At 36.0% G+C, this 15,828-nt stretch overlaps 1 protein-coding gene across 1 annotated transcript in view; it reads left to right on the forward strand.

Moving 5' to 3' along the window:
• The window catches only part of grin2da (glutamate receptor, ionotropic, N-methyl D-aspartate 2D, a), a 173,531-nt gene that overhangs the window by 73,897 nt on the left and 83,806 nt on the right, over window positions 1-15,828 (forward strand). Inside the window, exons 4-5 of the mRNA XM_016677562.1 lie at window positions 3,586-3,852; window positions 9,643-9,830. Coding sequence (XP_016533048.1) covers window positions 3,586-3,852; window positions 9,643-9,830 — 455 coding nt within the window. The remainder of the gene's footprint in view (window positions 1-3,585; window positions 3,853-9,642; window positions 9,831-15,828) is intronic.

Below are 15,828 nucleotides of genomic sequence, written 5' to 3' on the forward strand. Positions count from 1 at the left end.
CTAATTTATTTTTAAAACTCTCCTCAAGCACTTTTTTTTATTGTCTCCTAACCATTAACCTTATGATGTGGAAATAATGAAAAAAATATTGGAACTTTGAAAGAAATCAACCTGACATCAGTCTCCTCCTGTTCTCCTTTCTGGTTTTATTAAAATTAATATAATTTTTATATCTTCACACTCTGAAACTCCACCTGGCTCTCTTATGTCTTCCCTGACCTGCTCCTCTCATAATAAAATAGTTTATTTAAAAATTAAAAACAGTTAATACATATTTCAATAAACTAAATGAAGACCTCACCAGAGCTTCTTCACCTTTCTTCAACATCATTCTAGCACTGCTGTTCTCCTAAATATATAATATAATATAATATAATATAATATAATATAATATAATATAATATGTAAATACATGTTAAGTGGTCGAGTATGATCAGGTGTTGCTCATTTTAAATAATAAAAAGGCTAATTTCGCTGCTGTTTCAGTCTCATTCTAAATCATTGTGACTAGACTAGCTAACTGTTAAACAAAGTTATCAGTAAAATTTTGGACATGTGACTATCCCAGAATTAAAACGGCTTAACCTAAAAGATTTAGTTCTATATATGAAAGTAAACTGACAACAAGATGTTATAACCGAGCGATATTCATAGCAAAATTCCTGACAGACAGTTTACCTCCTTCAAACGGAGTTTCTGACTCCGTCTGCTGCTGCCTTTACTCTGAGCCGTTCAGAGGGGGGAGGGGCAGGAAGCGCTCTGCTGACTGCGCTGTTGTGCGCCTTCAAAATAAAAGCACGCGGGTGGAAGATTTTAAAATTCTTCGCAACTGCGGTGAAATTATTGGGGGGGACGAATGTGACTCTCTCCAATATTGGGGGGGACATGTACCCCCCGTCCCCCCCGCTTCCTACGCCTATGGACTTGGCTGCTGTCATAGTTAATACAGTAAAACTGGCACCAAGCTAACAGCATCTTAAAATATTCATTGATTTAACAGATTTGTTTACAGCAGGAGGTGAAGACACTTTGAAGAGACACCTTAACCTAAAAAAAACATTAGGTGGAAATTATCTTGCTAACTCTTTTACTGAATATGTATTTGCACACTGAAATGAACACAAACAAGGCTGATGATTTGACATGGATGCTGTTCATTTCACCCACTTCATATTTGAATTTTTTGCTGCTTTGTTCCTGACATGTTCAGGTGTGAAATGAACACAGGATGTTTTGTGCTTGTGAAGCATCAACTGGTTTCCCACCTTCAGGAAGTTGTGTACCTGTTTAGACAATCAGTGATGTAAAGGAATACCATGTGCTCTACTTATTGTCTACTGAAAACTAAAGAGATTGTATGTTGTTAAATGAGCATCCTCTTTGCACACGCCACCTGACATTTTGGAGTCCCTCTCTGACCTCTCACATGTGCCTTCATGTCTCAGTCTCTCAGATCAGCCCACTATCTGTAGCTAGAAATGCTGAGGACACACAGGAAGCTCAGAGAGGATTTGGCTTCTGCTGAGGTGGCTCCAAATCATGGGATAGTTGCTGTTGGAGATTACAGAGGCCTCTTATCTAGCCAGTGCTCAATCCCCTCTCAAGACCTACCGCCTTGGTTTGGCTTTCAACCCAATATTTTTGATAATGAGTTTAGCTCTTTGGTCAGTGCTTGCTTGTTTCGAAGTACTTTGTAAATAAACTTGGCTTGGAGATTATTGATATTCTTGAAGTCATTCATAGGTATTTTAATTTGGGGTCATATTTCTAAGTGGCTGCTGGCCCCACCGAGCATCAGAGCAACCATCATTCGAGATGTGGTGTAATAAACTGTCTTAGAAAAATAGCTGAGAAACCTGCTGTATGCAGCATGGAGACATTTAGCTCATATCCTCTGGCTTTCAGATTATCTTTCCTTTTGCTTCAACTTTCAAAATCTCATGAGCTGGATCTCTTTTTAAAAGGCTTAAACTCTCAAGAGTCATATTTTCCCAAGTAAATAAAAGTTTAAAAATGAGTCAAACGAGGAATCAAAAATCTGAAAAATACTTGAGGTCGGTGTGCAGTGGAGTAATGTCTTGTGTTTTGTTTTCTGGTTTAGCTATAAGTGATCAAATCCGAACTGAATCAGGATGATTACACAACAAGCTCTCCTGGGCAAATGACACAGACACTAAAAAGGAATGACAAAAACTGAGAAGAAGCAAAATATGAAACAAAAGATGCATCTATGAACCGTGCTTTTCTACATAATCTGTTGAACACGCCATTGGAAACTGTTTTTAAAACAACAAAAATATGAAGACGCTATTAGAATTTATGAATAAAAGTCATTTCATTTTCAGTCGCTCTTGCTCCAGGCTGCCAGTTTCCTATTTTTCACTAAGATCTAACTTTTTCTTTAAAGAGTAACAACTCTTTAAAGAATCCAACTAAAGTAAGGATTGCAATGTGACAAAATATGGAAAGGCTCAAGGCATAGGCATAATTTTGCTATACTGTAACAGAAGTACATCAGTGATCACAATGTTGGGATGATGAATCACCATTTTGTTTTCTATTTTGAAGCATATCAAGAATAAGTAGAACTTGTAGCAATTCGTTTTCTAAAATGGCGACTTGGGACGCAACATTAGTCATTCATTGTTTCTGGTGAGTACTCAAGGGTGCTAGTGAATTTATTTTAGCTTCATCTCACAAAAGAACTCTGAAACAATCTTGAGTCTTCAGCTGCAGAATTCACTTCTAGCACGTTTCCTATAAAACCTTTTCTATGGCAGGTTGATAAAAGCAAACACACTTACAGTGCTGGTTTGATATCTGATATACTTCAGAGCATCATAACTGGAGGTGAGCCCTGACGGCATGAGGCCATGGAATGTTATTCCCTGGCGTCGTTCCCTTTGATCATCCACATGTACGCACAGATGCAGAGCCCTGATTACTAATTTACAGATATTCTCTCAACTCCCAGCAAAAAAAAAATAAAAATTATTCATACAGTATTTGAAAGTGCAATGCTTGCAAAAAAAAAACATTTTATTTTGCTGCATAAACTTGCATTCACGCCAACCATCTGCAAATATGCATTTTGACATCTTAAAACTTTGCTCTTGTTTCGACGAAAATCCAGTGGCAGAAAAGCCAATGAAAATGAATTTCTTTTTCACACAGTGAGCAGCTCATCTACTAACATTAAATATGACTGCAGTGGCAGAGGAAGGCCATCACTGTGTCTTTCATTCATGCTTGAAAGCTTTCTTTTAAAAGCCAAAGCTTGTTTTGACAGACTGCGTCATTCCTCTGAGCCGGCCCCTCTTAGATTCAAACCAGTCAGACACAACGCAGAAAGAGAGCTCAAATGAGTGGCAACAGTGTGATGTTGCCTGCAGATCCGCTGAATAAATATGCTCAATCTTATATTCAGTACAGCTGAATGGCACACCATTCTAATTAGCAGTTCATAGAGAGCACCTGGAGTTCAAGGGAAAGCAATAACTTTTTCTGGTATTTAATAAACTAAAGTTTTATGTGAAATGAACACATTTGATTTGTGCTTCATGAATTCCTTCTCTCTGCTTACAGGAGAGCGGCTCAATCTACCTTCAGTTCACTTGCTCTACCATGCTCCAACTAGAGGTAATCTTCGAAGTCCTTGAAGAATATGACTGGACTTCGTTCTCTGTTGTCACCACCCGTCACCATGGCTACGAGGACTTCCTGGCCATGGTGGAGGGTATGACGGATGGCTCCTTCATTGGCTGGGAAAGGAAGAGCGTGGTGGTTCTGAATGTGACAGACGACCCCGGCGGGGCTCGCACCAAACGGCTCCTCAAAGACAATGAAGCCCAGGTGAGTGATGGGGAACACAAATGCCACTTTTGATTGTGACGTAAGTCAAGGGCAAAATGGTTCATCTTAGCTCAAATCAGTTGAACAAAATGGGGTTCCAGCAGCACTTGCCACTTATCTGAGTGTGACTAAAAGCCACACTCAGACAGTGTGGCTTTTACAAGACACCTCTCTTGAAAAGACAGGTGTCACTGTCTTGAAAAGAAAGTGGATAAAAAAGTCTAATTTCTGTGAATTTCTATAGAAGTAAGTATCTAAAAATTAAACGTCCCCATCTTTCTCATGTAGATCAGGGTCTCCTAACCATGTTTTTCTTTTGAGCCCCCTCTTCTCTCCAAAGAAAACTCACCCGTTTCCCTGTTGTTGAACTCATATGCACACATGTGCACACACACTTGTTCATAAAAATCATAAAATGCATACAGAAACTCCAAAAGGTAAATATATAATTTCTTTACTGGCAAAATAGTAAATATAAGTTATTTTCTAACTAAAAGAAACCTTGATATTTCATAAACCTGTCCATTGTTGTGATATATGTACCAGGTGTTTCAGACTTGTTATATTTTGACAGTTTTGTAGATGTAGCATTCAAAGAGAACTAACCTGAAGTTGATCAATCTGACCTCATCATTTTGTCATTTGACAAATCAGAACGGTGCGCTTGATTACCACGCCTGATTGTTTATGTCCTTGATGGCCCAACTGAGAATTGGTGTAAATGTCAATAAAATGAGTCCTAATGTTCTAACTAACCCATTAATTTCTCCAGTCATTATGCAAATATAAGTGGTGATCTGTTAAGACTGTTCACGTCTCTCATTCATTTAACCCTGATGGATAGATATCCAAACTTGTGCACTAAGTATAACGCTCTTCAGCTTCGTTCGCCACTGGTTATTTCCCAAATGAAGCTTAGATTTTGCCTGTGATTTTGCAAAGCTATAGATTTATATCTCTAATACACAAAACATATTGCAGATTGTCACGATGCACCACTGCTGGCACAAATGCTTCTAGGGACATATGTCTAATATTTATTGGAAGATTTTTCAGGGCTTCTATGAATGTGTAGTATTATAAATATTTAAACTTAGATTTAGAATCATTCTTGTTTTGCAGTTTTGTGGTTCGTTCTAAAAATGGAATCTAATATAAATGTGTCGTCAGACTGTTCCTCTACTCCTACCCAAAGACTTTTTCTTACCTCTAACATATTATGGGAGGTTATATAAAAAGACTAATATTTAAAGTAAATGCACAGATTACGCCTACTTGTGAGGAGTAATGGTTGAATAAACATTTTGCCTGACCTTACCGTTGTCTTATTCATGGAAGGAAGAAAGAAATCAGGAATCTCATGTTGTAGCTTTTTATTCCCACCCTTCTCTTTTCTAATTCTCATCTCTGCATGAGTCAAAGTTACCTGAGATGACCTCTCTCTATAATGCTTTACCAGTTTAATTTATATTCAATTCTTGCTCTCATTTTTTTTGGCTGATATTACAGCAAATGACCTTCGTAAAGATAAATCTGGAAAAAAATTAAAGAAAGACAGCAAGGGCAGCTGGAGCAAAGGGAGAACATTATGTAATTATACTGAAAGTGATGTGACGTGTTAAACGGGGGACAAAGAAGGGATTTTGATGTGTCAGATTATTTTTGACTCTACAGCTCTTTGACTCTTCAGACATATACTATTCCTTTTAGAACAAGTTTCCTTATTTTTTGTTATCGTCATAATATTCAGAATATTGAATCCAAGAGTCAAAATTAGACGTTATTTAGAAAAATGTCAGTAGCTGACATTCTACTGGCATTCCTCTAAATACCTGCTTAAGCAATTTCTCTGGCAGCTGAAGTATTATTTGCTACTTCCCGCTCAGAGATCCCACCTCCTCAATAACAAGAATAAATATTTTTGGAAATTGTCCAAAAACATGCCTGCTTTTGCCTTTCTGACCTCTTTTGCTCTCAGGCTTTTGTCTTCCTGTTTCCTGCGGCAGCATCATCAATTTGAATTTGGTATTTTCAACAACCGTATGAATGTGCATGTCCTTGGAAAAAATATCCATTTTCCCTGAGTTCACCTTCAAGTTTTGGAAGCAGCTTTTGTTGATGGATGCTATATGAAGCACAATATGTTTGGCCACGAGAGAAAAAGTTGACAACTGTAAGCTATTCTTATAGAAAGTCAACAATCTATTTTTACCAACTGCTGCTGTTAAATTTGTGCAAACAAGAGTTTCTTTATCGCTCTAAGAAAAGCGAATATAGTTCTTGATGAGCTTGCACATTGCCAGCATCCCTCAATAGGAAGTAAAGACACGTTTCCATTGAAGTATAAAAGAAGAGGATTTAAACGCTTTACTTGTATGTGCAAGTCAATACTAGGTTTAGTACAGACAGTTTTCCCCCCATGATGAACAATGGTTCTGAGACCACTTACTGTGCAAGACTCCACTGCTAAAGAAGAAAAAAAAACATCATGAGGCTTGTTTATATTTTGCTGCCAAAGATATGAACAAACCAGCAAAACTCTTGGAGAATATAACCTCTTAAGATGAGACTAAAGCTGAACTCTAGATGACATTTCTCACGCCAGGTTAGGAGGAAGAATAGTTCTGCATTACACCAGAAAAAAAAAAAATCCTACAGTTACATTTGTAGGTGGGAACATCATGGTGTGGGCTGTCTTACACTTTATTATAAGACAGCCCATAATTATAAAATCTGTTGATTTTATAACTGAATTAAAGATCAATAGAAAAATGGACTCAGAGTTTCTTGATAAGAATATGGAGATGAAACAAGTGAGGAATGCCAGGCAAGACAAGAGTCCTGAACACACAGCTAAGGAATGTCGCAAACTGCATTTTTATTTTTGAGTGAAATACTTTAAGTCAATCCACTTGCTTTCATAATAGTGCTGCATTAACATGGCCCACATCATCTATTGATTTAGAGACACATTCAGATTATTTATGATCCTGATTTTCTCCTACTGCTTTAAGTACCTTGATTTATTTAACTCTTAGTGAAAAAATACTTTTTCTCCCTGTGAAAGTTTTATGTTTCTTGCTGTGTTGGTGGCAACTGCAATCTGTTTGCATCTGCATACATGTTATGTAATCTGCATTGAGATAACAGTACATGAAATATGCAGATTAAGAAATGTGTTCATAAATGTGTGAAAAATAAAGTGGTTAAAGTGATTATAGCTTGTGGGTTCCTTTGACTGAGCTATGCACAAATGATAAGAATTTATCTTTAAGAAAACATTGGTCTTTCAAAAGTTTTTTATTTTCTTCCCCTGACTTTGTGTTGCCTTCATCTGACAAACCAGCTAAGATGTCAAATTAGGTTTTACCACCAAATGCTGGTACAGAAAAATTCAACATGCCCTTTCTACTATTTTTTTAAATATGTCTTTTCATTTGAAATGAGGCTCATAAGAGTTTTGCAAAAACATATATTGATTTTCTGTCTTTCAATTGTGAAATGGTTAGCTTGTTCTCATGAAATTTAATTTATGAATTGTTCAGGTGTCTTCCAAAAGCTCTGCAATAAGAAAGTATTAAATTCCTTTCACACATTCACTCTGTAACCCAGTCAGTACCAGAATTATTGATTTCATTTGGTTGCTCTGCTCTGATGTGACAATAAAAAGATCTGTGTCTTGCAGAGACTTAGTGACTGTTCTCCTTAAATCAGCGTTTCTTGTCATTTTTATACTACTTTACTACTGTACCTGATTCTTTCATTACACATTAGTGTATTTAAATTGGTATTTGAAGACTGTATTTATTAAGTACACCTCAAATTAGAAATAACTTGTGTTGATCCACCCAAAAAAAGTCCTTCTCCTGAAAAACATAGACAGACCTATAACCTCTGAAAACCCTGCTGATATTGGTGTATTGATGGTGTTATGTGCATAATCTAAAGCACTCAGGAGGGTGCAGCACTGCATGGGCCATTTATTTTACTTCAGAGCTTGCTGTTGCTAATTAGCATATGGCAGGCATTGCTTGATGATTTGTATCTCAGTACTGTGACTGGTAAGCAAGGCAGCAGGCGTGCTGGTTTTCCTCTGCATGCCTCACTTAAGGTTATTACAGAACCAGAACACAAAATGAATGACAAAACACATATTGTAAAAGGAAACCAGCTGCAGAATGCTTATTTGTTCCTTTGTGTTACACTTTAATTTGAATGCTTACAAGTTTACTTCTAACCATAGTCTAATGTTATTCAAGTGACACATCCTGAAAGCATCTTAAATGATCATAAGTTCATACTAGCCCAAATTCTCTGAGCCGAGGGATGGAATAAGGCAGGATATAGAGCGGAAATAGGAGAAAATGTACATTTTCCAAGTTATTATGACTTTTTATAGATGAAAACACTAAAAAAAAAAACCTTTCCTAAAGAGAAGCACTTACTTGGTCCCAAGAACAAGTAAGTGCTTGTTTTTGATTTATATTAAGATAGGTTAAGTAACAAAAAAACAAACTAGCTAAAGTATGGTATGTGGGTACTAATGCTAAGCAAGTCTAGAGATAACCAAGGCAAAATCAAGCTATTAACTAGACTGTCTGCATTGGAGAAAACCACACAATGGATGGGCAAACTTAAAAAAGGTTTGGAGTTTTTGTCACTCTCTCATTAATAACTTTGAAATAACAAAACCCAAATTTCAACAGCACAGGTTTAAATCAGAGCTGTAGTGAAACCAGCACGATGTCTTCTCTGTGTGTGGAACAAGATTTCTAATGTGATTAAGACAGTTAAGCTTCGTCAAAGTACAATATGAAGACTCACAATTGTCTAAAGAAATCCATATTGGGAAACGAATGCCTGTTCTGACAAAGTGATTACCACATGATATTTAAAGAAAAAGAGCTTTTGTGGGTTGTTTGTAAAGATAGCAGGGAACATCTTTCTTCAAATATTAGAGCAACACAACAATTTACAAGAGGAAAAAAGATAATTTTTACCTGAGGAGATAGAGATTTTCTATGTAAAAGACTTTGAATGTATGCCGACTGCTGGAGCTTTGTGATAGGCATGTCTATGTAGACCTCATGCCAACCTTGATTCTATCCGCTGTCAGCTGAGTAGGAGGATCGGCGTCATCCGGCCATCTTCTCTGACGCGAGTCACAGCAGTAAACACGCAGCATGCGATTCAAACGCCACACGCCTGCTGCTATTACTGCTGGTATTCCATATTCCAGTGTTGACTGATTTGAGTTTTTATACCCTCACTCATTGTCTTCCGAAATGGTGGCACACATTTTCCTCAAGTGCTTCCTCTGAGCAATCATCTGAAGGACTCTCTCATAAGCCCCCCACCCCTAAACACACACACACACACACACACACACACACACACACACACACACACACACACACACAGTAAGACTCGCACAGATTCATTTATCCTCCCTTTTATTTTTAATAACGTATGAATGGAAAATAAAAATGCAATCAGAACAAGATTCCTCATTTTTCAAGAACAGCTAATTTAGCTAAAAATAAACTTAACAAAGGGCAGAAATCTGTTAGATGTCATGTAACACTGATGTGTACATGAAGAAAATGTATAATTGTGAGAGAAATATATACCAAGTAAAAAGAAAAAGAAAGAAACACCGATGATTAAAATGGGATCCAGTCGCTCAACCTGGATCCATCACCATGCTTCATTTTAATTGATGCTACACTCTGTTACCCTATTGGTTTATGGCCACCACCTGAACCCCTCTGTCGTATCATTCGCCTCCAGGTCCGTCTGCTGTACTCCTCCCTGGAAGAGGCTGAGCTGATTTTTCGGGCAGCCTGGGCAGCGGGTCAGGCTGGGCCGAGTCACATGTGGTTTGTCGTTGGACCCGCCCTGTCTGGACTGGGATTGGAGGGACTGCCAAAAGCCTTGTTTGCCATCAGGCCTCAGGGCTGGAGGGACGAGCCACGCAGGTACGCGCCAAACAAATGGTTCCCTACTGGTCCATTTGGGTTTTATGTTGCCATAGATTTTTAGTTTTTCCAATAAAATTAATGGCAAACTCATTCCACCAAATTAGCTCTTCCTTCTGCTCTATCACAAAGCCTAACGCAGCTGAACACAATGAATCCCACTCTTAGCAGAAGTCAAAATAATTTTTCAGAATAAGATTGCATTATGATGATCTTTTTAATTTCCCTTTAATTTTCTCATGTTAATACCCATGTAACACATGGATTTTAGTATGCTAGCACACAAGGAAACACTGTGAAAGCTGCTTAAGCAAATGTCTAATTACTTTAGACAGTCGGTGAATCACTGGATTCTCTTCAGTTAAACCTTCACCATAAAAAGTCACTTAACACTCGGCATTGTATGTGTCTGCACAGTTAATTGATTACAATTTACTAAAATGGACTTGTTGTAATGCCTGACTTCTCCTGTTTCAGAAAGTTTTTTACTCCTAGTTTACTAGTTTTTTTTGGTTTTTTTTCTTAGCTGAATGAAGAATTTACAAGGATTAGGAAAGTTCTGCACCTCTGAGCCTTTAGGCAGCGAAAACCCAACCTGGTGATTTGAAAAATGCATGAGGATCAGTGGGAAAATAAACATTCTCTTCTTTATCCCTGATAAACACTTTTTTTGCAAATCCATGTTCTTTTGGCTTTGCAGCACACAGAAGTACGCAAAACCATTTTAAGACAACACCGCTCCATGCATGTTCCATTTTACAGCCAAGCTTTTCTCCTCGCTTTTTCTAAATGGATTGACTGAGTGGATCAAGGTGAGAAGTTCCTTAATTTATTTTTATTTTCAAAGAAAGAAAAAAATGAAATAAAGTCATTTTAAATAAGCTTCATAATGCAGAAAAAATATGAAATTCAAAATTAATTTTGCTCTTCCACATTACAAGTAGCTAATTTATTAAATTGAAAAGATATAAAAAAACAAAAATGGTAAAGAATAAATTACTATTGAGTCTTTTGTGTTTAGTTTTCCATCATTGACATGTCAAAATCCCAGTTTTTTAACTTTACCATCCATCTGGAATCCACTGAGATGCAGACGTTTTCATCTCGACAAGCAGCATTTTGCCTACATCAGACTTCCCCCAAAAAATGTTTGCACATAGAAAACCCAAGAGAGCAGCAGAGTTGTCACTACCATGCATATTGTTGTAGTTCATTCTAAAACACAGATGACACCAGACAGGGGCAGCATACTTAAAGGGATGTGATAAACAGAGACATGTTCCTTTAAATATTTAATGAAGCCCAGCACCTCCTTTCCAGGTGAAAAGGTTTATTCAGCGTTTAACCTTTCAGAAAAGAAAACATAATTCTCCTTGAATCAAAATCCACACAAATTGGTATTTAAATCATTATGAAGAGTTTTAAAATGATTTTGCCTTTTACTTTTTTCAGTTCAGTATTTTAGCCTAAACATTCCACATTTTGCTTGTTAAAAACTAAACATTGGCTTATATGAGATTCTCTAAATATCAAGATCAAAAGTACCATGTTTGTGCTTTATGTATAAAGAAAAGAAATAGACCATTGTTACTGCAGCTGGAATAACATGCTATATTAATGTATCATTGATAACTAGCTAAAAATGTATTAATACAATGTTTATTGTTATCTTAAAATCTTTACCTAATAGTAAAGATTTCAGTCACTTGACTGGATTTGAAATTAATATTGGTAATTTTAGGAGCTGGTAATACTGGACTTGATGAAGTGCTATTCAAGTGGAGGCCATTTACTATTTGTTCTTGAGGATTAGTTATTTTCAACTTTATATCTGTTTCAAACAATATCCATAGTGATATATTCAGGGATTGACTATGAAGACAATGTGAACTACAACATCAAATCAAATGATATTTGACAGATTATGAATCATTACCAGACCAGAAAAACAAAAAAACCCTGCAAACCCTTCTACAACCTCCGGCTGATGGCTTGTTGTTTACTGGAGTCACATTTCCTTCATGTAGACTATGCATCGACCAAAATGATGGTTGATATGAAACATCTAGAGGTGGATAATATATTCATTGTCAAAGTAAATTTCTTTTGTAGTGAAGGGGTTTTCATCATGACTAAAGATGGGTAAATATGGTTAAAATTGCCATTTTTTGTAGGTTCATAAATCTGTAATAAATACAGAAACTGTCAAGTTACAAGATGAGGAACACTGGCACTAACCCCTTATCTTAGTTTTATATGCACAGTGTATTTTAATGGTGTGGTTAGATTTATGTTTCCTGGAACACAGCTTTGGCTTTTGTGTCAGTTTCAGAATATACAATGCGATAGGAAGACATAAATAACAACAGACAAAACAGCCGTGTTTTGTTGGGTTTGTATTTTATTCATTTATTTGATATTAAAGAATTAAAAAAAAAATAAAAAAGGATATTTTCACAGTTTAAGGACTCGCATTAATCAGAGTCATTTTTGGCCTTAAAGTAAAGTGCCTATTTCAGCTGCATTAGTATTTCTGCCACAGCATTTTGTGGTTGCTGGAGAATCTTCAGAGAAGTTTTCCTCACTGAAAAGAAGTGATAATTGTGACATGGCTCAGTAGTTTTGTGAATGTAATAAAAAAACACGTCCCCCTTTTGCAGAGTTTGGAATTTCACCCGCAGCTAAACCGCTCTTTCAAGTCATATGTAAAATTAAATTGTCATTGCTTCATAAGCTGATTCAAAACATCAAACCCTGCAAGATAAGATTTTCATTTATCACAACTTCATCACTTTTCCTTCCAGTATAATCAGGAAGCATTTCAGAAGAACATGTAAAAAAATAAATTATCTGTCCCCGTTTGAAATGAAAGCAAGAGGAAAAAGCTGAGTGGTTGTTTCCACTCTTTAAGCTACTTTTTGCTCATTTCTGTGCATGTTTATGTATGTGTCCCTTTTAATGCTGGTCAAATTGTTTTACTCTCACCTGATTCACAGAAATTTAATGCTTAATTGTGTTCCCAATGGTTTAGCTCCTCTTTGATTCTTAATGGTATTTGCATCTATTTCTTGCCCTCTTAGTTTTAATGGTTTTACTTCTCTTATTAGTGCATTTCTTTTTCAGTTTGTTTTGGTTGTTAAATTTTTGGTTGACTTTCCTCCAAGAAATGGCTCTGAATCAGGGCCTGAGTTGTACTCTTGGCTGTAATCAATCTACTGACACATTACAGCATTCAGAGTTACACCCAGAAAACACATCAGCTGACAGGATGGTATAAATTGTGACACTTCAAATTTATATTCTTCTGGACTTTTGAACTCTTGCTTTTTCAGCTGCTCTGTGAGCATTTTCAATGTCTGAGTTAAAAATAAGAAAATAAACTTGATGTTGTTTTCTTCGGTTGGTTTGGTTTTTTTTGTTGTTTTTTTTCTTGTTTGTTTTTTTTATCATTGTGTCAAATGGAATGCAAGAAATAACTGATAGGTTTTGGGAAAAAAAAAGTGGTGCCTTCACAAAGAGTCCCGCATTTCTTTCAAGCTTTCCACAGATCAATGACTGATCTATTAATATTTCCCTAAGACAGACAAGATATTTTTATTTACTGAGCACCTGAATAAATTTAGAACTTTGACTTTGATGCATCATTTTGATGCGTTAGATTTAGATCTATCAACATGATTTTCTTTTTTTTTTTTTTCTTCATTTAAGCAGTTATCAGCAGTGCAGCTATTCAGTTATACTGATAATTCCAACTAACAGAACAACATTTATACAGGCTGATATTCTTCATAGCCTGTCCATTACCTCCCCTTTCCTTCTTAATGAATTATTTCCTTTTCTTCAATTCATTCATTATGCTTTAGCATTTTTTATATATATATATATATATATATATATATATATATATATATTGTGCTTTCATCTACAGTGTAGTGCATATGTAATAATAACCCGTGCACCTTTTTGCTTTGACAGATTGCAACTATAAGCTTAGCAATTTGTAGTTTTCTATATATTTTAGCTAATAAAAATCAAGACCAAGAAACACAGCAGACAGGTCAGGGGAAAAGTTGTGACACAGTTCACTCAGGGTTAGTCTATAAAACAATGTCCTAAGCTGAGAAGATCTCTTATAACTCTGTTCAACCCACCATGGCTAAAAACACAATGAGGAAAATTCTTACTTAGGGTATCACTATGGAGGCGCTGCTGAGATTTATTGCCCAAGCTACTCTCAACAGCTCCCATGAGGTGGTAGAATCTTTTAGCAGGACACCTATTAATGGGACACTTAACAAATCTGGTTTATATGGAAGAGTATAAAGAAAAAGACCATGAGAAAGCTGTTTAAAAATCACCACCACTGCGAAGGGAGCAGGGAAAACATTTTGAAGACTGTGGCTATGACACAACAACCATGACGATTTTCAAGGGTACCAACCAACCAATTCTTCAAATGCACTGTTACAGTCTAAATATTTCAGTCAAAGGGCTAAAGCAAACTGGTACTTTAACCACGACCTGGTCTATCACAGAAATATTATGATGCCAAACGAGTGTAACAAAGTTTGGGTGCCAGGTAGTGCATTAAGAGACTGTTTCTCTTTTTTTTTCCTTTTTTGGCATCTTCACCCTTTAAAAGATTAAATACCTCCTAAAGCTTGTTTTCTTTGCCTCATCCACTTGTTTTAAGTTGATGACTCCTTCAGTGTCCATCACTCTTCTTAAGATATTTGATCCTGTGTGAAATCTATTATCATTTCCACCAAGTGTTTCTGCTTGCACTCATAAAAGCAGCATAATGGCTGTTTGTAAATCTATATTTTATTTAAAATTCAGCCCATCTTTTTCTACAGTTGCAATTAAGATGTTGAAAAGCCAACTACTTAAGCAGTTAAAAGAAGAAGCAAGAAAACAGAACTTCTGTATATTCTTTTTAAATATTTTTAAGTACAGTTACACACAGCATTTTCACACACCTCTGCACCCTTGAGAAGGTGCTGCATCCTTAGATTTTATTTTCTTTCCATACAAAAGGAATGTGAATGTGTTGCTGAAAAGGGCTTGATGGAGAAGAGAAAAAAGTGAATAAACAAAAACTTAATAAACTTATTGTTGTTCTTTGTTATTCTCTCACCTTTATGTTTCCACTCACTGTGGGCACACATCTTCTGTTCAAAAGTTTTTAATATCCCCAAACCTGGGGAAAACATTGATCCTGAGTAGTTCTCATGTATTTTGACTCTAAACAAAACAAAGCAAAATTATACATGGATAACTAATTTATATATTTTTATGTAGATAAAAACACTGCCAGGATTCAACTGAAGACCTTACAAACTTCCCAAATATCTTCTTCAGAAAGATTATTTGGAGCCATGACTAAAGACGACTTTAAAGCACTGAAAGATGATTCTTAAAAATGTTAATTACTTTTTTGATATGTTCTCACAAGTAAAATCAAAGCTATTTTACTTATGAGACTTGTTTGATAATTGATCTTTATAATTAAAACCTGAAAAGCCCTGAGGAAAAACAAACTCATAGTTTTGCTGATGTGCAATGTGACACATTACTTGTCAAAACATGCAGAGTTTCTGAGATGTGAACATTCCTTATAAAGAATCCTGGGATTAAAGTGTCAACTTCCTTTATTAAATCCTCCAAAATCACTGCACCTACTTTAACCTGATCAAATAAAGATTTGGCCTGTTTAATGCAGATGCAGTCAGCATGCTTGGTAGATTATTAGCAACAGAAATCAAATTGTGAATGAAGTAAGTAATTAGTTGATTCTAAGTACATTTTAATTTGATTTGCCAATTTGGAGATGCTTTGAAAATGTAGATAAAATCATTATTGGCCTTTGACTACATGCCAGAACAGATCTTCTGGATTGAAGACTAGCAGTTCTGTGGCTCAAGTCTGCAAATTGCCATGAAGGATTAAAACATCAAAAATGGAATTCCTAAAAATGTTTAATTTTATATTTGTAAAA

Source organism: Poecilia formosa, unplaced genomic scaffold (genome assembly GCF_000485575.1).
Source record: "Poecilia formosa unplaced genomic scaffold, Poecilia_formosa-5.1.2 Scaffold158, whole genome shotgun sequence".
Taxonomy (NCBI): Eukaryota; Metazoa; Chordata; class Actinopteri; order Cyprinodontiformes; family Poeciliidae; genus Poecilia; species Poecilia formosa.